The sequence below is a fragment of the Leopardus geoffroyi genome, chromosome D4 (assembly GCF_018350155.1).
Source record: "Leopardus geoffroyi isolate Oge1 chromosome D4, O.geoffroyi_Oge1_pat1.0, whole genome shotgun sequence".
Lineage (NCBI taxonomy): Eukaryota > Metazoa > Chordata > Mammalia > Carnivora > Felidae > Leopardus > Leopardus geoffroyi.
The window spans coordinates 93128806-93150394 of NC_059342.1; the positions used below are offsets into that span (position 1 = coordinate 93128806).

Genomic DNA, 21589 nt, shown 5'->3' on the forward strand with positions numbered 1-21589 from the left:
AGTCTGCCTGGCAGAGCAGTTTTTCTCTCTTCTGTCTGGTGTTGTCAGCATAGGCCTGGGGTGTGGCCACAGTTCAAGGCCTCTGGCCACGACGTTGTGGTCGACAGTCTGGGCAGGGGCTGGGCACCAGCAGGCGACTGGACCACCGTCTTGCCGGTCGCTGGTGGCTGTGCGGGCTTTGCTCTCCTGAGACCAAGCCGGACCAGGTGAGGCCTTAGGCTTCCGTGGGGCACCTGGGGGGGTCCCCTGGCCCTGCTCGGGGTGCAGGGGTACGGCGTCAGTCGACAGGGTGGGGCGTGTGGTGGACAGCGACGGATGAGAGTGGTAGCTGGCACCTGTGTGACTGTCACTGACGGCAGGCTCTGCCCTCAGCGCCTCGGCTCACACACCTGCCCTCACCCGGGGGACAGGGGGCCGGGCTGTCGTGTGTGTGCCTGGGGTTCTGAGAGGCCGGGCCGGCCGGCGCGGGTCCTGCTCCCAGCCGCACGCCTTCCTGCCTTGGAGACTTGGAGCTCTGAGCGTCTGCTCTCCCCCAGCTGTCACCCGTTTCTCCTTCCTCCTGCATGTCGCGTCCTGCCTTGCAGGTGCGGGCTTCTCAGGACCCTCAAGTACTTCGTGCGGCCTTCCTGTCCGGTGTGCCCGCAGGGCCCTAGCCCCACATCGCCAGCCCGTGTACGCACTGTCGCTGTTGCTGCAGACCGGGGTCACGGGGACCGCTGTCCCTCCCGCCAGGCCGTGTCCTGGGGGCGCCCTCGGCACAGAGCCACTGCCCTCAGGCTTAGCGGCTGCTTCACCCCTCCCGCCTTCCGTCCTTCCGTCCAGCCCTCTCTGCCAGAGACGCGGGCTCCTCCCTCCCGCTGGCCGCCTCCGCCTCCAGACCTTGCTCTCGGTCCCCCGTCACCGGCTGCGCTCCCGTGGTCGGTCAAGCCCGCTCCTGGTGTCCCGGCCTCCGCATGCCTCCCTCCAAGCAGAGGGGGCTGCTGGCCCTCTCCTTGGCCCCTCCGTCCCTCACCCTTGCCGCCGCTGCTCTTTCCCCGGCTGGCACTGCCTCCTGCTTGTAAATCCGCGGACCCCTCTCAGGCCGCCTTGTGTCTCATCTTTTTCCCCACCGTGGTCGCTGATCGCTCCTGCTTTGAAGTGTTTTCTCCGAGCCCGCCTTCTGTTTTCCCCCCCCTTCCCCGATCGCTTCTCCGTGCCGGTCCCCAGCTTCCTTTTCCCACTTGCCCAGGTCTGCCCCACACGTGGCTGTTGGCCAGGTGTACCCGACGACCTTTTCTGCCCCCCGTGCGTGTGCTCCGTGGCTGTGATAATTATTTCTGCGTGGTAGATCCCAAGCCTGTGTGTCCAGCCAGACCCTTTCCCTTGCGCTTTGATCTCCGTATTTTCCTGCGGCTTTGAAGTCTCCACTTGGGTCCCACGGGCACCTCAGAGACGTCCTGCCTAGAATAACCGTCCCTCTCCCCTGACCGTCCTCCGCGTTACCGGTTCCTGTGTCGGAGGCACCGTCCTGCATCTTGTCGGCAGAGTGGGAGGTCTGCTGCCTTGGCCACACTCCAGGCCCGATGCCCATGCCTCCTGGGTGTCTGTGCCCCTTCCTGGTGCCACCGGTTCTTGGCCCGCCTCCGTTGTCGCTCGGGCCGCTGACTGTGGTGGGATTCTGGTAGGTAGGGACTTATGTTCTCCAACTCCTCCGGCCCCTCGTCCCCCACGGGGGCTGGTCACATCCCTTCAGGCCTTCAGAGCCCCCTGTGCCTGTCCCTGTCACTGAGGGACCCCACTGGCGCCCCCAGTCCCTCCTGGTGAAGGCTGCTGGTAGGTACTTAGTTGATTGCCTGTTGGTGAGCCGAGAAGTGGCCTGTGCGGCTGGCTGCTCCTGTGCTGAGCCGCAGTTTTCCAGAACCCTCTCTTGGGGTCATTCTTTTGTGTGTCCCTCATGTGTCGTCATCCCGTCCCCCTCCCTTGGTCTCATCCCTTCCCCTGTTCCCGCTCTCTCTGCCACCAGAGCCTGGCTGCTTCCCTCCCCGGAAGCCTGCCCCGGAAGCCTCCCTGCCCTGTGGTGCCGGCTGATCTGCGTCCCAGAGCAGCACAGAGCACCCCGTATCTGGCCTGCGTGGCGCCCAGCATGTTTTGTGCACGGCACTTGGTGATTCCTGTCATCTTAAGAGGCTCTGCCCCGAGTGGTGACGTCTTTGTCCTCGTTAACCCCCTCATTTCTGTGCATCTTTGGCTCACGGTAGGTGCTCAGTAAATGACGGCTCCGCACAGGAGTAATTCTGACAAATCGTCTTTACATTTGTAGAGGGAACAAAAACTAAGTCCCTGGCAGTAGCCGTAAGGCACTTGCGAAGTTGTCGTCCTTTAAACAGTTGTCGGTTTTAGTAAAACCGAGAGGGAATTTCACAGCTGGCACATAAAGCCCCTGCAGCAGTTGACCCGCTGAAGCACAGTAACCGGCCCCCCTCCGCCCACGGCTGAGGGCAGAGGCTGCCCTGAAGGGGGGCGGGGGGCGCAGGGGTTGGGGGGCGCGGGGCACAGCCGCACGGTGTCCGGAGCGCTTCCCTGCAGTCGACGTGTCATCTTCCCATAAATGTGGAGTTTATGGGGATCAGCTCTGTGATTCATACACGCGTGTTCAGGTGTGATTAAAAAGTGGGTTATCCTAGTCAATTTATATTGATTAGTTTTGAAAGTTCCACCAAGTGGGCCGCCCGTGGAAACCTTTCTCCTGGGTAGACAGAGAAGCTGCTTCAGAGCCCTGGCTGTGGTTCTGTCCAGCCTCTCCGGGTTCCCGGGTGCGGGTAGGCTGTGTCGTTCCGAACCTGTGCCCCTGGACGCCTGTCCTTCCTGCAGCCAACCCTCCGTCTGTGCCTGTGTCCCACCCCCTCCTCCCAGAGCTGTGACCCTAAGGGACCTTTCTGTCCTGAGGCCTGCAGGTCTCTGCTGTCCTGGAGGGGAGCCCATCAGTAATCTGAGAGGCGAGGGGGCCGGCGCTGGGGGGACGGTGGCGTGGCGGTGGCTGTGGCGTGGCCCCAAGCTGTCGTTTTCTGGCTAGGAGGCTGGGTCACCACCTTTAGGGGGCCAGAAGGAAGAGTGTGGCCCCAGCAACTGCGGCACAATGTCGTTCGAGATTGTGCCCGGGATCGGTGTCCTGGCTGTGTGCTGCTCATCCCTAGCACAGCCACTGTGCACATCCCCGGGCGCGGTCCTGGGGGCGAGGAAGAAAGGCTTGTCTCCTGTCCAGTTAGTGGAGTTTGACAGGCAGGTCTCTGGAGTTCATCGTTACTTTGTGCCAAAGGATGTGGAGGCTATCGATTAAGGGAGCCTCTTCCCCGTTGACGAAAATAACTCGGTTATGCTCGTCTACCCCTTCTAGAGGGTTATGCAGCACGTCACTGCAGTACATAATAAAAACAACAAAAAAGTAAACAAAAAAAAGGAGGGAGGGGGGCGGGTCAGCCAGAGTTGCTAGGGCTTTGGCAGGAGGAGAACTGGGTGACCCTGAAACTTTTGGTGAGCGGCTGACCTTGAGATGAGGCCGGGAGGGGCAGGTTGGGAGGTGGAGTTCCCCTGCAGGCGGATTAGGCCCCGTGCCCACCAGCCCGTCGTGCCCACCAGCCCGTCGTGCGGACCTTAAGGGGCAGAGGGACGGAGACCCAGGGAAGTGGCTGGGGTCAGGACGTGTGTTCACGGTGACAACACGCCCGTGCTCCTTCAAGCCACGAGACTGACTGAAGTCACCTGCGCCCTTCCAGTCCTGGAGAGGTGAGGGAGCGATGGAGGCCTCTCCATAGCAGAGGCGATGGAGCTGGGACAGGCGTGGGGAGAGGAGGAGGACGGGGTGGGCCCGGGTCCCTGCGTCCCAGTCCGCGCTGCCCGAAGTCAGCCTGGCCTCTTGCACCTGAAAGCGGACTAGGCTGGCGGACCCCTGGCCCCGCGACCTCCTCGACTCGCATCCTGGACTCCCGTCCGTCACAACCACGTCCTGCATCGTCCGTGTGGGTGTCCTCCCGGGCTGCCGTCTGCTCTCTGGGACGGCGCACTCCGGAGCGCGTGGGGCCGGCTCCTGTCCCTCCCTCAGCCCCCCTCTCACAAGTCACCCCGCCTACAAAGGCAGCAGAAATCTTCCCACGGCGTTTTGCCCTGGGGCTCCCTTTCTCTGTGGTCGGGATGATCTCTTCTGTCTCAGAACTCTGGGTGATTGTAAAATAGGATGGGCTCTGACAGGGTCCTTTTGACCCTGAGCCAAGGGTGTGTCCCTCCCGCCTCGGAAGGGCTGGCCCCGTGTGCCCGCGGGGCTGCCACGGTGTCAGTCACAGTCACGGGCGATGGGAACCGAGGCCTTGCAAACAGAAGGGCAGTGTGAACGTTAGCCACCGTTAGGAGAGCCAGTGGGGAACCGAGGAGCCCCACACCCACAAGGAAGTGATTCAGGGCCCTGAGAAAAGCGTCTGTGATGAGGACAGTGAGGATGGGGGTGGGGGGGGGTGGGGGGCAGAGGCCACTGTTGGAGGCCACTCGCCAGGTCGCCGCAGAGAGCCCGGACTGTGCGGGGAGAGGGCGCGCTGGCGCCCCGGGTCTCGGCACTAGGTGCCGTGGGTGTCCTTCCCCGGTGTCCTTGGAGAGACCAGGCCCGTCTGAACTCTTTCACAGGCAGGGTTGTTCCGGAGCATCCAGAGGCCGGTCTCAGGTCTGGGGGCCTCACTGAGGGAGATCAGCCTTAGCCTGCGCAGCTTCATGGCACAGCGATGGACATCTTGCAGGGCAAGTGTGAGGGACACTTGGGGAGACCATGCTCCAGCCGTTCAGAAACTGAGCGTCCCCAGCGGTGCACGTGTGGCTGGTGTGTTTGTGTGGGAGGTGGTGTAGACCTGTGAGTCAGGCCGGATTCCCAGTCGGCTTCTGCCGCTCGGGGCCTTGGGCACATGGCACGCTCTCCCCATGCCTCCGTTTTCCCGTTAGTAATGCAGGGATAAGAGTCTCAGCTTGACAGTTGCCGCGTGCTTACGTCACATGGCTTGCGTGGCGTCGAGTGCTGCCTGGCCCGGGGTCAGGTGAGGGCCTGTCCCTGCGGTCGTGCCTTTGTCACGGTGCCTGCGGGCCTGGCTGTGGTGTCGGGCCTCGCTGTCGTGTCCAGTGTGACCTCAGGAAAGGGCGCGCTTGACCTCCTCCCCGGGACCCGTGCTACGTGTGCCCCACGCCGTCTGCAGGGTGACGAGGGCCTGCGTGTTGCCTGTGCCACGCGTGGCCCCCGTGGCGTGACCGGGTGCCGTGCAGTCCAGCCGGCTCGCGTCTCGGGTTTCCCCTGGGCTCCGCTCCCTGCTTAGGGCTCCCACACGTGCTTCTCGCTGCCGTCTGGCAGGAGAGTCACCCCTGGAGGTCGTGGCGGCCACGTCACTAAGGCGAGTGCGTCGCCCACACGCCCAGGCGGTGTCGGCAGCCGGGTCGCCTTTGCCCGAGGAGACGATGGGGTCTTTTTATGTGGTTAGGTGCCCGTTGTGATTGACGGCAGCTCTGTCCCCGTTGGCATCATGCTCACGTGCCGGTCTCTTCTTGGCTCAGATAACATCCCCGAGGACCTCAGGGACCCCTTTTACATTGACCAGTATGAGCAGGAGCACATCAAGCCGCCCGTCATCAAGCTCCTGCTGTCCAGCGAGCTCTACTGCCGTGTTTGCAGCCTCATCCTGAAGGGGGACCAGGTGGCGGCCTTACAGGGACACCAGTCTGTCATCCAGGCCCTGTCCCGGAAAGGGATCTACGTGATGGAGAGTGACGACACCCCCGTGACGGATCCCGACCTCAGCCACGCACCCATAAAGATGGTGAGTGTCCTGTGGTGGGGGGGCGGGGGGGGGAGGCAGGGTCTGTCACCGACCGCGACTGCTTCTACCGCGGGCACTCGTGTGGCGCCCCGGTCTGTCGTCCCGCCAGCCGGCCCTCCGCGGTGCAGATGGTGGGAGCGTCCGGCCGGGTGGCGGGGCTCGCGGCTGCGCGGCGGCCTCCTGAGCTGTGTGTCTTGAAGTGCCTGTGACTTGTGGAGGACGGGGAAAGAGCAAGCAGCTCCCCGTCAGCTCTCTTCCTCCTCACGAGCCCTCTGTGCGCCGGAGGGTAAGTCGAGGCACGTTAACGAAAACGTCCGGAGGCAGATATTTCACGGACGTCGTGACGTGCAGCTGTCGGGCCTGTTCTGTTAGGTTGTTCACGCGCATTGTGTTTTTGTGTCCAAATAAAGAAGAGAGGACTCCGCTTTCCCCCCTCCCCCTTTTCTCTGGAAGCCGCACCATCGATGTGACTTTTCCAGACTGCCCTAGGGCGGCCAGTTTGGGTGCCTCCCACGTCACTGGGTTTTGGCTGTTCTCTGGCGACTTGCGCTCGGTGGCTTTTCACGTGTGGGTTTCGCGGAGGACGCGTTGTGGGTCAACGGGATGTTCCTCGGGTTCTGGGAGGAGATGGTGCAAAGGCGTGGCGGACTTTCGGCAGCAGGGCTCCTGCTGGAACCCTGGGCCCTGTTCGCGGTCGTGCAGCTTTGGGCGCATCTCTCTGTGCTCGTACCTTTCCCCTCCGCCAGCTCCTGGGGCTCGCCAGGTTGCCGCGGAGGTGAGGTGGGCTTGGGCCACCCTAACTGTTATCTCTGCTCCCAGAGTGCCCACATGGCGATGGTGGACGCCCTCATGATGGCCTACACCGTGGAGATGATCAGCATCGAGAAGGTGGTGGCCAGCGTCAAGCGCTTCTCAACGTTCAGCGCCTCGAAAGAGCTTCCGTACGACCTCGAGGACGCCATGGTGTTCTGGGTCAACAAGGTCAGTGCTGGGAGCCGTGGCCGGTGCGAGGACTGGGGCCGCGGGTCGTCTCCTCGAGCGGCCCGAGCGGGCCGGGGCGCTCCCTGGTGGCGGGTCCTCCCCCGAGAGCCGCGCCCGCCTCGTGTGTCGCCCGAGAACCGGGTGCTGGCAGGGGCCCCAGGAGCGGCAGATGGATGTGCTGTGTCCAGAAGCACGTCTGCTCCTGTCCAGACAGAACAAACAGGTGTCCCCGTGAGCACGCGGAGCGTGGCCGCGGTTTGAATTACTACGTTCTTGTTATTTTCATCTCAGGGTCTCTGTGCATCGAAGGGGTGCTCCGAGTTCAGAGGCGTTTTGATTATGAAGAGAAAAGCGGTGTCTTCCTAAGCGTTTTCTCTTTTTACGTTTAGGAGCTTACAGCGTGATCTTTCATACAAGCACAGAGAGGGTATTTTCAGTGGCACGGGATTATTCATAGGGTTACCTTTCCACAACAGTTTGGTCGTGAAGCATCTCTGTGTGTAAAAAGGTGTTCAACTGGGGACACTTAGCTAACGGAGTGAGGACGTGGAAGGCGGGACAGCCCCTCGTAGAGTTGTCTTGGGGCAGCTGAGACAACTGTCTGGGGGGCTCGGTCGGCGAGGCGTCCGACTCTCGATTGAAGTTCAGGTCATGATCTCATGGTTCGTGGGATCGAGCCCCGCGTCGGGCTCTGCGCTGACGGCGTGACCCCACTTGGGACTCTCTCCCTCTCTCTCTGCCCCTCCCACCCCACCGAATAAATAAACTTAAGTAGTTGTGTTAGTCTGCCCACAAGATTTAAATTATTTCCTTATATGGTTTGTGTACGTGTTCTTTATAACGTAAGGCTTTATGAGAGACCAAGTAAGAATCAGTGGCCACGGAATTAGTTGAAGAACGTGGCAAAGCCAGGCCGTGGCGCGTGTGCTGGCTCCCCTGAGAGGGCCCCCTCCGTGGTTGTGACGAGCAAGGCCTTACGTCAAGCACATGTTGTGACTTCCAGCTAAGACGCTTGCCCTGCTGTTTACTTGGTTTCCTACCCGGAGGTGGGGTGGGGGAGTCCAGTCCGTGGGCGGACCCCCTTAAGGCCCCGATTGCCGGGTGGGGTGGAGGGCTTTTCCAGGGTAGCTGCAACGTCTGCACTCAGATGCTGGCCAGTGCCCATGAGTTTGCCTCCTGGTGGTGGCACCGTGTCTCACCTGCCCCCTGGCCGTGCAGGGTACCGTGCCTGTGGGAAGCGGGAACCACGGGAACCACGGGAACGTGGTTGAGGAAGGATGTTCGGGACCGGTGCACATTTCCAGAGGAAGCTGAGCCCTGGCTGATAGCTCTGTAATCCCGACACGGCCTTCCTGTAGCCGCGAGTTCACGTGTGTGTTTTCAGCCACTGACCTGCGGTGCTCCGTTCGTTTCCGGGGCGCAGTGTGGTGATTCAACAAGTGTAGCTGCCAGCTGTCGCCACACAGCCTCGTCAGGGGACTTGACCGTATCCCTGTGCTACACCTTTCTCCCTGCAAAACCAAGGTTCTAACTTGTTTCTCTCTGATAACTTTTATTGGCTTCTCCTTTTTTATTTTCATTTTTGAGAGCGAGCGAGCACGTGAGTGGCGGAGGGGCAGAGAGAGAGAGAGAGAGAGAGAGAGAGAGAGAATCCAAAGCAGGCTTGAGGCTCGGAGCTGTCAGCACAGAGCCCGATGCGGGGCCACGACTCACGAACCGTGTGATTCTGACCTGGGCCAAAGTCGGCCGCTTAACCTACTGAGCCACCCAGGCGCCCCGGTTTTTCCTTCTTATAAATGAAATGACATGGTCATTATAGAAAAGCTAGAAAATACAATAAGCAAATAAAATGAAATATAAACTCCCCATAACCCTACCACCTACACATGCGTTTTAACATAAATTCTCATAATTTTTAGGGGCACCTGGGTGGCTCCGTTGGTTGAGCGTCCGACTTCGGCTCAGGTTGTGATCTCACCGTTCATGAGTTTGAGCCCCACATTGGGCTGTCTGCTGTCATCTCAGAGCCTGCTTTGGATCCTCTGTACCCCCCTCTCTCTGCCCCTCCCCCGCCTGTGCTCTTTCTCTCTCAAAAATAAATAAACTTAAAAAAATAATAAATTCTCATAGTTTTTTTTAGGCATAAGACACAGTCTTAAAAGCACAATTAGGTGCTCCCAGGTGCTGGGCCGAAAGCTGAGGCCTTTGGCAGGATGGGGAGGGGTCTCTCCAGGGCCGGCTTCAGTGCCCGCCTGCTGTTGTCTCAGGCGCCGGGCTCTGTAGGTGACCACGGGCATTTCCCTCCCACATGTAATGGGTGGGCAATGGTGGCCACATGGCTGAGGTTCATTTGTAAAGGCTTTTGATTGGTTTTGATTGGTTTTTGCCAAATTTCTGACCATAAAGACTATAGTATTTTTTTCGTACTCTTAGTCCGTCGAGGTGTCTTTTTCCATGATTTCCCATAGATTGGATATCACTAAAAGAATATTTGCTATTTTTAATTTTAATTTTTATTTTTTAATAAAAAAATAAATAATAAATTTAATAAAAAAAATAAATGTTTTTGACATTTATTTATTATCGAGAGAGAGAGAAACAGCATGAGCAGGAGAGGGGCAGAGAGAGAGAGGGAGGGACACAGAACCGGAAGCAGGCTCCAGGCCCCGAGCTTTCCGCACAGAGCCCGCCGTGGGGCTCGAACTCACAAACCGTGAGATCGTGACCTGAGCTGAAGTCGGACACAACCGACTGAGCCCCCCGGGCGCCCCTCCCATTTTTTAAAGGTGGGGAATAGTGTCATCTTCTACTTCCGTTTCTTCATTTACTGGTAAAGTTGAAGTTTAAGAGAGAGAGTGTACGTTTGGCTGTTTGTCTTTCTCTTTGATACATTACTTGTCTGTGATCTTTGGCCATATTTCTTTGGGGGAGGGGTGCATTCCTTTTCTCCCGTGCCTGATCAAGTTTCTCATAATACCACTAAGGGCGTTCCCTGTTGGCCGTATTTGTGTAGACGATTTTCCAGGTTACTGCCGCCCGTTTGCCTGTGGACTTGGCTGACGTGTGGGAGATGATCTTCGTGTGGTGCAGCCTTTATCTGCTGACGTGCGTTTTCTGGTGTTAACCTCTGTCTTTCAAAGAGGTGCGCTGTATTTCTGACTCTGCATCGGCCTCTGGCGGGCGTTGCCTTCTGATTTACTGCTAGCTCATGTGACCCTCCCGTCTGGTCCCTGCTGGTCCACTGTGGTCACATGGCCTACTGTGGTTGGATCTGTAGTCAGATGACCGGGTATGACTTTTCAACAGCTCATGTCCCTTTTCTTGTGCCACACTTCGGTTTTCCTGGAGTTGGTACTTGCTTTGTTTTTTTGTGGCCTTTCTGGTCCTTGCCTAATATTTATCGTTTTATTCAGTGTTTTCCAAATTTTGTATTTCCTTAGCATTTCCAAATGAACTGAGTTTCTTACGTTGATAGATTTTCCCTTGTGTGTGTTCTCATTCTCTGCTGTCGACTGAGCGGTGAGCTCTGGCCAAGGGCTCCCCCACACTTGCTGCCTCCGTGTGGTTTCTTTCCGGCACGGATTCACGGTGTCAAATGAGGGGTGCGCTCACTGAGGAGGTTTCCGGCACTTGCTCGAGGGGCTCCTCTCGGATGTGAGCTCTGATGCGGGGTGAGATGTGCCTCCATGCTTTGTGTACTGAGGGTCTTTCCCTGGACTCAGAGGAGGTGTCAGCTCCCCCAAGCTTTTCCTTCAGGGAGAGTGGCCGTGGCCTCTGCAGTGTGGGTCCTCTGGTGCCTGACAGTTTAGAGCCGGGTCCAGAAGCCTTCCCACCTTCATTTGGCGGCTGGGTTCTCTCCCCACCGAAAGCAGCCTCCATGTTTGATAAGGTTCGGGTTCCTGAGGGCTCACGTACGGTGAGTTTTCCCTTCAGCGTCAGTCTTTGATGCCTCATAAGACCTGGATCTTCTTTGAAACTGTGGTTGTGGATGATGTTCCCAAGATTTCTGCTGTGTGAATATTGCACATTTAAACTCTCTCACCTCCGTGCTGGCCATTTTCACTCGTGAAGGTATTTTTATGGGTTCGCTTCCTTTTCGTGTTTGGCTCTGTGTCTGGGTGCTCTCCCCCTCTTCCGCAGCTCTGGAGTCACACTCAGGCCTGTCAGGTGACTGCTGTGAGTTTCTTTCTCTTTTTATGTGCGTCACTTCCAGGGACCACGCTCCCTCTCCCCCTCCCCCTCCCCCCTTCCCCCCTCCTCCTCCCCCTCCCTCTCCCCCCTCCCCCTGGATGATCAGGCCCTCTGGGGGGTAGAAATTGCCCTCCCCAGGATTGGGGCTCACCACCAAGCCGTCCCCCACATTCCCTGCTCTCTGTGTGAGGGACTGAGCTGTCCTCGGTCGCCAGAGTTGTGGACTTTTACCGTGACCGTCTTGCTGTGGCTTTTGACGTTTTTACCGCTGCCCAGCCCGTTGCTGTGGTCTTTGACAGACAAAACCCGGCTTCACTGCTGTGTGAGTCGCACGCAGCGAACGGGCCCGGCTCTTCGAGTTTGACCAGTGACTGCTGTTTGACGTTCGCCACAAGGCACCATTTCCGTCGCCCTAAATGAGTTCTTCTGTTTCCCTTTGCGGTTTGCCCTCCAGCCCAGATTGCCCCTGATGTGCTTTCTACACTTAGAAGTTAGTTTTACCTCTTCTAGGTTCTGACAAAACCGGGTCATGCGTATGTACCCTTCTTGGAACAAAGTGATTCTGAAGTTAATCCGTGTTAGTGCATCTGGCAGTGGTTTTCTTTTTACACTCTGGAGAGTCCCATCGCGCGAACAGACCACGGTTTACCCGTTCCCCTGCCGGTGGACGCTGCGGTCACTTCCAGTTCTGGTCTGTGCTGACGAAGGCTGCCGGCAACCTGTGTGTACAGGTCTTACCTGAGACACGTATTCCTTTCTTTGGGTCACGTTCTTAGGCATAGAATTGCCGGGCCAGTGATAAAGTCGCATTGAACGTTAGGAGGAACTGCCCAGGTTATTTCCCCAAGTGATGGCACCACTTTGAGCAGCGCCAGTAAGAGAATTCCAGCCGCTGCAGGCTTGTGCCAGCACGTGCGACCGTCTGTCTGTCCGCGGTAGCCGTCGAGTGGATGTGCGGGGCTGTCCTCCCGCGGTTTTCATTTGCGTGCCCCTCGCCGCTGAACACGTCTGTGTATGTTTTGTTAGGTGCGTGTTCCGATATTTTGCCCGATTTCAGGTTTTGTATTTAATTCTGTGTCCGTTTTGGGAACCCGTGATTTTCAAGGAGTTTCTCAGCTGTGTTTTCCTCGTTGAACTAAATGACTGTCCTTTAAACGTGTGCACGTGTGCCTGTAGCGATGCCCCCTGTTGTTTTCTGGCTCCTGGTGATTTCTGTCCCTTGTTTTCCTTCCCTTGGGTTGGTCTGGCTTGTCAGTCTCTCTAATCTAAAAACCTGCTTTAGGTTTTAACTGGTTTCTTCTAGTGTTTTCTATTTAATTTCTTCTCTTTTAATGATTTAATTAAATCTAATTTTTTTTTTTTTTTTTTTTTTTAATTTTTTTTTTTTCAACGTTTATTTATTTTTGGGACAGAGAGAAACAAAGCATGAATGGGGGAGGGGCAGAGAGAGAGGGAGACACAGAATCGGAAACAGGCTCCAGGCTCTGAGCCATCAGCCCAGAGCCCGACGCGGGGCTCGAACCCACGGACCGCGAGATCGTGACCTGGCTGAAGTCGGACGCCTAACCGACTGCGCCACCCAGGCGCCCCTAATTAAATCTAATTTTTAAGTAATCCCGACACCCAGTGGGATTGAACTCATGACCCCAAGATTCCTGAGGTGCACATTCCACCAACTGAGCCCTGCCAGGAGCCCCTCTCGTGTTGTCTCTCTCTCCCTTCCTTCCTTCCTCCCTTCCTTTCTTTTTCTCTCTTCCTTTCTCTTTCTTTCAAATTTATGTATTTGTTTTGAGAGAGAGAGGGAGTGTGAGTGGGGAAGGGGCAGAGAGAATTCCAAGCAGGCTCTGAGCTGTCCGTGCAGACAGAGCCTGTCTCGGGGCTTGATCTCTGGAACTAGGAGATCAAGAGTCAGATCCTCTTTCTGCTGAGCCCCCCAGGTGCCCCTCTTGTTTTCTTTCTACTTAAAACGAGTTCGTTTATTTAAAAAAACATTGGTTTTAAGTTTATTTATTTTGAGAGAGAGAGAGCGAGAGAGAGCAAGCACGAGTAGGGGAGGGGCAGAGAGAGCGAGAGAAAGAATCAGAAGCAGGCCCCGCGTGGTCGCACTGTCAGCGCAGAGCCCAACTCGGGGCTCGAACTCACGAACTACAAGATCACGGCCTGAGCTGAAGTCGAGAGTTAGCTGCTCAGCCAACTGAGGCCCCCGGGCGCTCCCTAAAGCGAGTTTCCTACGGACCCTGTGGAGTTGGCCCTGCTCTTTTATTCAGTCCGAGAATCTGCCTTGTTGTCGTTTAGACCAGTTCTGTTTAACGTGATTATTGAGGTCTCTCGGTCTGACATGTTGTCGGCTTTCGATCCATCTCATTTTGTCTTCTTCTCTCTTCTCTTCTGGCTTATTTTAGACTGGGCATTTTTTGGCACTCCCTTTTCTCCAGGAGTTCTTGGGGCTGGTTCAGGCTTTAGTCCTCACCGTCTGCCCTCAGGCAGGGTGATGCCGTGTCCCTCGGCTCATCGGCGATGACTTCTGCCTCCCTGGCCGCTGTGCCACTGCCACCTACTTGGCTGCAGCCTCCGCGAAATCACGGGACCTCTGTTTTCAGCGCTTGTCCAGTTAGGCGTGTTTTAAGGTGATTGGAACTAGGGAATATTTATCCACGTAGTTTCCATTTCTGTTCCCCTTCATTCCTCTGTGTAGATAAGGAGCTCTCAAACTTTTGGTCTTAGGTCCCCTTTTACACTCTTAAAAAAACTGGATTATAAAGAATTAAAAAAAGTTAATCTGTCAGTATTTATCATATTAGACATTAAAAACAAGAAAATTTAGGGGCGCCTGGGTGGCTCAGTCGGCTAAGTGTCCGACTTCGGCTCAGGTCATGATCTCGCGGTTTGTGGGTTCGAGCCCCGCGTTGGGCTCTGTGCTGACAGCTGGCAGCCCAGAGCCTGTTTCGGGTTCTGTGTCTCCCTCTCTCTGCCCCTCCCCACTCATGCTCTGTCTGTCTGTCACTCAAAAATAAGTAAACATTGGGGCGTCTGGGTGGCTCAGTTGGTTAAGCATTGAGTTTGGCTTCATGGGTTCGAGCCCCGCGTTGGGCTCTGTGCCGACAGCTCGGAGCCTGGAGCCTGCTTCGGATTCTGTGTCTCCTTCTCTCTCTGCCCCTCTGCCACTCACACTCTCTCTCCTCTCAAAAATAAACGTTAAAAAAACCACAAAATTTAAAATTTTTATTAATTTGCTTAAAAATAACAAAACTCATTTCATATTAATATAAATAACGTATTCCTTTTTTTTTTTTTTTTTTTTTACCAAAAATAACTATGTTTTCTGAAAGAGGAAATGGTATTTTACAAATTTGTACGATTCTTTAACATCTGGCTTACTGCAAGGGAAGCCGGACTCTCTTGCCTGCCTTTCCAGAGCGTTTGTGTGGGAGCACGCGAAGACGGTCTGGCTTCCTAAGTACGTGTGGGTGGGAGAGTGAGCGCCGTTACGTTCTGTTGAGATTGTGGTGTGGCAGAATGCCGTCCTCCCTTCTGATGTCCAAGCGGCCGCTTCTGCACGGTTAGCCGTGGGGTCTGTCCTGCCGGTCTGCGGGCCGTTTTCTGGGTCGTCTGGAGTGACGAGAGGGGGACTTAGGGTCGTCCCGCTCCGCCCTCTTCCCTGCAAGTCTGTGTGCTCGTTTGCTTTTGATTCGACACCAAAACTTGACAGGTAGTAGTTTCTCAGAGGTTAATTGCAGTATGGAACTTGAAACTCTTATCAATTAGCTCCTTAAAACATTTTGGGATAAGATTGAGGTTATAAAATGCAGTATTTCGAAGTCTCCAGTTCAGTGGTGTTTAATATGTTCACAAAGTGGTACAGCTGTCATCGCCAGTTCCAGACGTTCTGATCACGTCCGGAGAGTTCCCGTCGGCACTCACTGCCCATCCCTGCCCCGGCCCCTGGCCGCCCCGGGTCTGCCTCCTGTCTGCACCCTTGCTGACCGTGGCATTTCAGGTCAGCGCGGTCCTACGCTTGGTAGCCTTTTGCGTCTGGCCGCCCGCACTCAGCATCGCGTTTTCAGCTGTCACCCGTGCCGGAGCGTGTCGTAGCCCGCGACGGTGCTCCGCTCCCTCGTGTGGTGGACGTGCCGCTCCTCGGCCGGGGGACGCTTGTGCCCGTCCTCGGCCCTCGTGGATGCTGCTGTGGTCGTTGTGGATGAGGTTTGTGTGCTGTGCTGTCCTGTTTCTTGGGTGTTTGGGGATGGGATCGCCGAGCGTGTGGAAACTTGACCTTTTCGAAGAGCAGCCTCGCCATTTCTTACCTCTTCGGCGGCGTCTCCGGTCTCCAGTGTCCCACGTCCTCACGGATGCTTGCTTTCTGATTGTCTGATTCTAGCCGTTCTGGAGGGTGTGAGGTGTTGTCTTGTGGTTCAGGTTCGAATCTCCTTCGGGGGGAGCCCCTGCGAGTTCGTGCGAATCTCCTTCGGGGGGCGGGGGGGAGCCCCTGCGAGTTCGTGCGCGTGGCCACCTGCAGGTCTCCTCCGGAGAGACACCTTTTCAGATCCTCCGTCTTTTTATTGTTAGGAGAATTCTTCTGCATGTTCTGGATACTAACTCCATGACCTTTGTCCTCGGTTATATTAAAGTCCACTTGTGGCTCTTGTGTCCTTCCTGGCTCTTTTAGTCACCGTGTCTTGGTAACGTCGCACATTGGTCATTTGGAAAATAGTTTCAGGGAGGGTTGTGTAGGTCTTTGCGACGTTGTCACGTTTCATGAACAGTGTCAAAGATTACGTTTGTTGGTATAATTTGCCATCAATCTAATCAGAAAATCCTTTCCCGTATTAGAAAACTCTCTCGCATGTGACAGAAACACATCGTGTGAAAAGGTTTTATTGTGAAAAATGGTGGAACATGAAGAGATACACAGAGAACGTGCATGTGCCTACCACCCAGATTTTACAAATGATGTTTTATAATACTTGCTATATTATCCACCCATCTATCCTTCAAAGAAGAATTTTTTAGTATCTATTTTTGAGAAAAAGAGTGTGAGCGGGGGAGGGGCAGAGAGAGAGGGAGACCCAGAATCCGAAGCGGGCTCCAGGCTCCGAGCCGTGAGCACAGAGTCCGACGCGGGGCTTGGACCCACGAACCGCGAGACCATGGCCTGAGCCGAAGGAGGACGCTCCGCCGACAGAGCCCCCCAGGCACCCCCACTGTCTATTCTGATTCATTTGTTTTAAAATTTATCTGTATTGATTTTCCTTTTACCACATTTTCAAAACAAATTTTCTACCTTCTTGATTTGATTTGCATGAGTTCGTTTATGTGTATTCTTATTTAGTAAAACATTCGGTTCTGTGTCTTTTCATCTCATAGCTTTGACCGTGTCCTTGACACATTGATGAGTGTCTTTCCTCATGGTGTTACTTTGTAGTTGTAGTTTTGATTTTATCGTTGGGTTAATCATTCCAGGAGAGAGTAAGTTCTAAGAAGTCGTGTTAGCTAGGGAGCGCACGGTTACATTTTACGATTGAAGTTTATCTGTGTTACTTGTGAACGGTCAGGGAACATGCGAGCCACCCCCTAGGCCCCGGGCAGGAGCGCCTGCCCCACACTGTCTTACCGGCGGCATTTGCTGATGGTGGCGGCTCGCGCTGTTTCAGCACCCCGGGCATTCGGTGCCGTGGCTCATTGGCCCTGTTGTGGGCGGCCACGAGCGTGGCCTGCGTGTGGAGGCGCAGAGTGTGTCCTGGAACTGCGGGCCAGCTCTGGGGTCTCGCCCAGCACAGACCGTGTGGAATGCGTGTGTTTCTGCATCTGTGTAATTGGCCGAAACCAGTTATTCTCAACCTGCGTCTGAGAGTCCGACTGCAAACGAGCGAGGTGGGCTCTCTGGGTGGGAGGTGAAGCTACCGATATGACCCACAGAGAAAGTTGTTACCCTTTTAATGCATTTTTTTCCTGCTTCAGGTAAATCTTAAAATGAGAGAGATAACAGAGAAAGAAGTCAAGCTAAAACAGCAGTTATTGGAAAGTCCGGCTCATCAAAAGGTAAAGGGTACCCTTAACCCTCCCGAACGCGTCTGGTGACGCTGGCGGTTGCTGGCGGTTGTCACGAAGTTTGTCCGAGCCCGCCACTTCCTCTCTTTGTACTCGGCCCTCCCCGGAGGGCGCTCCCAGGTCTCCGCCCAGTGGCCCTGGTGGTGGGCGTGACCGTGTGCTCCTCTTTCCTCCCTGCACGGGGCTGGCCTTGTATTTAACTGGGGAGGGCGAGGGAGAGGTCGGGCGCATTGAAGCTCGAGGAGGCGGGGCGGACGGGACAACCCGGGAGTTGGCTTCTCGGTTCACCAAATGGGGAGAAAATTGCCTCCTGCCCAGGGTGCCCTTGAAAACCGCGTCTGTCCCCCGTGAGGTCCAGCGTAGCCGCTGGTGCGCCTCTGCAAGCCTGCGTGGAATTCAGGCAGATGGATGTGGAATGACACATCCAGAGGTGGTGCGCTATGCGTCCTGGTCATTTCCGCCCTTTTCTTCCCCTGTGATCGTGGTTTTTTGCCAAGCGGGTGTGTGACCGAATCCCCATCCCCTAAATGCGCGTGAGATGTGACCCGGCCACGTCTGCAGTCTCTTGCGACCCCTTACCTGGTCCTCTCACTGCCGGCGGTGGGGGGGCTGGGGGGGAGGCCGTGGGCAGCACACCCCGGGCCGCATCTCTGTGAGCCTCCTTGTCCGTCACGTGGGCACAGGGGACACGCCTGGCACCCCCCGAGGTGCAGTTGGCAGCTGTCCTTTGTGGTGGCCGGCCCACGCCGAGCGTCCCGCGGAGGTGCCTGTGTCCCCTCTGCCTCGGTCGTGTGACGATACAGGGCATCCAGGTCATGCGCCCTGGGCGGGTCTCACTTGTCAGAGGACACCCAGCTCTCCCGTGAATATTGTGTGAAAGTGTGCGTGACGCGGTCCGGACGCGGCCCGCCGTCTGACACCGTCTCCTGCCTTCCTTCCCTGCTTCCCGCGCAGTCCCCCTCCAAGTGGTACTGGAAATTAGTGCCCGTAAGTGACCTCCGCACACCCGCTGCATCCAGACGGCCATCCTGTCGCAATCACCCGCTTCCATTAAACAGCTGCTCACACCTGAACCTGCCTCTTTTGTCCAATGTCCTCCTTGGTATTGTTGTCACTTTCCTGCAGTACTAGCGAGAACGCGATTCTGGGCTCAGCAGGCTTTCCGTAGACGCGCCCAGTTTGGTTTTGCCCGGTTTCTTAGGTAATTTTAGAGACTGAGGGTTGTGTTTCTTCTTACGGACACTTAGTTACTCTTTACGGGAGAACGAACGTACATTCTTTCTTCTCGCAGACACCGGAGGGAAGGAGGGAATGAGACTAGTCTCATTTCCTAAGTTACTGTCTACGTTTTTTGTCCTGATGTTACCTTCCCTGATGGTGGTATTTAATGCGATCTCTCTCAGGAAGTGTCATGTGGGTCGTCTGAGGATGAAAGGCCTTGTGGAAGGGAGGGAGGGGCTTCTGTCTCTAGGGACAGCTCCCTGGGTGTTGGGACCACCCCTGCTGCCCGCGCCTGCCCGGGGTGGGGAAAGGGTCTGAGTTAGGTCAGCGTGGATGCAGGCTTTCTGGGATCCAAGTTAACTTCCCGTAAAAGGAAAGTGACGAGCTAGTGACTTGGACCTACCACGTTAGCTGTGCTCCCCACCTGGTGGTGCATTCTGGGAGCAGAACCAGCGTGCTAACGCCATTCCTGTGGAAAAACACCGGCTACTCCAAGGGGTGCATTTTGCAGTGAAGTCTTAGAACACACCTTTTTGCACACCCCTTCAATTGTCTGTTCCTTTAGTTTAATTACTCAGACCAGGTTATTCCTTAGAGTTCTATCATAAAGGAAATACCACGGCTCTAAGCTGGTAAATCCGACCCACGTGAGCAGTGACATGTTCTGCTTTGTGGCCAACTTTGTGGATAATTTTGCTTCTCTTTGAGATGGATCAGTAACAAAGAAGAGGAAAGCATTTTTGTGAATCTTCACGTGTCTCTTAACTTCCCGAATCCTGAAGGCCACAGTGCTAAGTATTAACTTGTGTTATTTAGTGAAGAGAGCGTCAGAAATGGAGCTGTCCTGTAGGAAGCAAAGTGTCAGTGGAGGGGTTTGTAGAAGCTGAAAACCGTGACCAAGGGCAGTGGGCGTCCAGGTCTCCTTGGAGACGCTGGTGGCCATGGCTGTGCCTCCAGCGCACAGCACACGGGCCAGTGAGGACGAGCACGGGCGGGTGTGGCCAGGCCGGCAGGCTTGGATGGTTCAGCCCGCTGCTCTGCAGCCTGGAGGTTTTAGGAACCTGACTCGAAGGTCCTACACGGGCTCCCTGGGCCCCGGAGTTCAGCTGTGTCCCCTGATTTTAGTTACACACATGCCATCTGTGCTCAGTGGAGAAACCATTTGCTTCACCGCATGCCGTGCTCCGTCCCATGTGTGCCGTGTGGTCTGTGTGGAAGCCTGGCCTGGAGCATGCCCCACGCCCTGCATGCCGCACCCCGGGCCCGCCGCGGGCCTCGAGAAACAAGTTAAGGTCTCCGTCAACACAGACTTGAGTGACACAGAATAAACCGCATTCCTGTTTTGAAAGAATGCGTTAGGCGTGTTTTATACCCGATTCCAGCATCGATTACCCTGTGTATTTATTCAGACGACTTTAAATTCTCGACTGCCGAGAGACGGTTTTTCTTTGGGCTGACCCATCTGTGCGGCTCTCAGCGACCCACAGTCGTTAGCACGGACTGCTGGTTTCCTCTCTCCCGCTTCTGTCGTGTATCTTCTCCCGCTGGAGAAGGCGCGTCCAGACCGGAAGCGTTAATGCAGGAGGGACGGAGTGCGCGGCAGGACGTCTGGGACAGGCCCCCCCTTCCCCGGACGGCTGGCGTGTCTGCACGCTCGGAACCTGACGCGGCGCCGTGGGGGCCGCGCGGAGAGGCTCGGGGTGGCGTGCGTACCCTGCCCTCCAGAGGCGCAAGTGTGGAAACCTTGCAAAAGCACCTGTTTTACGTGGCACCTCGCGTGCATTCGGTTTCCTGACGCTTCGTTGCATTTATTAAAGGGTCTGGTGGATGTTTTCTATGAAATTTTGCCGAACCGGTTTGGGGAGTTTCTCAGACCAGACGTTAACGTTCTTGCGCACTTTTCTTACTGGCTGGGGTTCGTGCCGATGATGCGGAGGAAGCAAGAGTCAGGTGGGTCTTCGGCGCATTAGGGTGGTCACTGCTTAACTTGTTTCTCGCTTGCTCAGAGGATGCGGCTTCTGGTAGCGTAGCCACACGTTCCGTATCCGGTCTCACGCGCCCTGTAGCGTGGGACAGCCTTGGCACCATTAGCGGCTAACTGCTGTCCCCCAAATGTGGCCGTGGCGCTCACTTCCCTGGATCTTGACGTGTGTGTCCAAGGCCGAGTACGTCATCCAGACGTGTGAGCTTTTCCATATGATCGCCATTGTTCGAAACATCATCCCGCGGGCATCGGGGCAGTTCCGGATTGAACGGCCGGCCCGTAGCGGCCGGGCTCGTGGAGGCACGTCACGCGTGGACCATTCTCCTTCTATCGCCCGCAGGTGCGCTATCGCCGAGAGCACCTGTCCGCGAGGCAGCCGCCCTACTTCCCGCTGCTGGAAGACCTGATGAGGGACGGCAGTGACGGGGCCGCCCTCCTGGCCGTGGTCCACTACTACTGCCCGGAGCAGATGAAGCTGGATGGTGAGTGCGGAGTGCCTCCCGGGGTGGGCGCGAGGCCCGGGCAGCGTCACGCACAGCCTGATGCACACGCGCAAAAGCCTGGGAAGTGGCTCGCTGAGACGCCAGCTGGGACGTTAGCGGGTCGTGTGCTCACGCTTAACCTGCAGCTGTATCTCGTGAAGAAATTGTAGAGTGTTAAGTGTACGTGACTTCTCTTAAGTTTCAGAACGGGGAGGACTTTGTCCATCCCACTGCAGCTGATGTAAAGCACCTAGAAGCTGCTTGGGGGCTGGGAAGGTGCAGAGTCCGTCTCTGAGTGGCTCGTGCACGAGTGGTGCCGGTGCCAGCCTGTGTCTTAGGCACTCTCTGCCCGACAGTGGCCGCGTGCGGGGCCTCGGGAACGGGAATTCTGGTTTACCTTGTGCTGGGCGTCCTTCTTTCTGAAGGAGGGAGGTACGGGCCAAGAGCACGGCCAGACGACTCCCCCGCCCGTGAAATACTTGTCTTAGATCCTGGCACCAGAGGACGGAGCAGGAGTCGGTCCTGCTCCAAGTACAAGAGTGCTGGATAGAGCGTCTTTTATAAATAAAACAACAGCAGAACTTGAAAGAGCGGGAGAGACTCAGGTTCCAGAGGGTCTCTGCTCTGGAGTGCCAGTCCCGAGTCCTGTCTGGTCTCCCGTGCCCCTCTAGCCTTGGGGCTGTGTGTGGTTGGGGGCAGTGACCAGGACCCTGGGCAGGGCTAGGAAAGGCCCATCTGCCGGCCTGGGAAAGATGCCGGAGATGCGTCGGATGCCAGGGACCCCGGGCCCTGGGCCGGGGATCTTTCTTGAGGAGACAGAGCTGCCAGACTGCATCACGGACGGGGGGTGGGGGGGCTGA

General features: G+C 56.3%; 1 protein-coding gene across 7 annotated transcripts in view; it reads left to right on the forward strand.

Annotated features, from left to right (window-relative positions):
- CAMSAP1 (calmodulin regulated spectrin associated protein 1) overlaps positions 1–21589 on the forward strand; it is a 59088-nt gene that overhangs the window by 15075 nt on the left and 22424 nt on the right. For 4 of the 7 annotated variants that reach the window (XR_006709882.1, XR_006709883.1, XM_045467878.1 and 1 more), the window contains 5 exons: positions 5560–5822; positions 6642–6803; positions 16953–17033; positions 17997–18029; positions 20588–20729. Coding sequence is in view for 4 of the 7 variants with exons in the window: in XM_045467878.1 (XP_045323834.1) it covers positions 5560–5822; positions 6642–6803; positions 16953–17033; positions 17997–18029; positions 20588–20729 (681 nt within the window). In the remaining 3 variants the exon portion in view is untranslated. Of the gene's footprint in view, positions 1–4650; positions 4762–5559; positions 5823–6641; positions 6804–16952; positions 17034–17996; positions 18030–20587; positions 20730–21589 lie in introns of all 7 variants that reach the window. The other 3 variants (XR_006709884.1, XM_045467880.1, XM_045467882.1) reach the window with 2 other exon arrangements.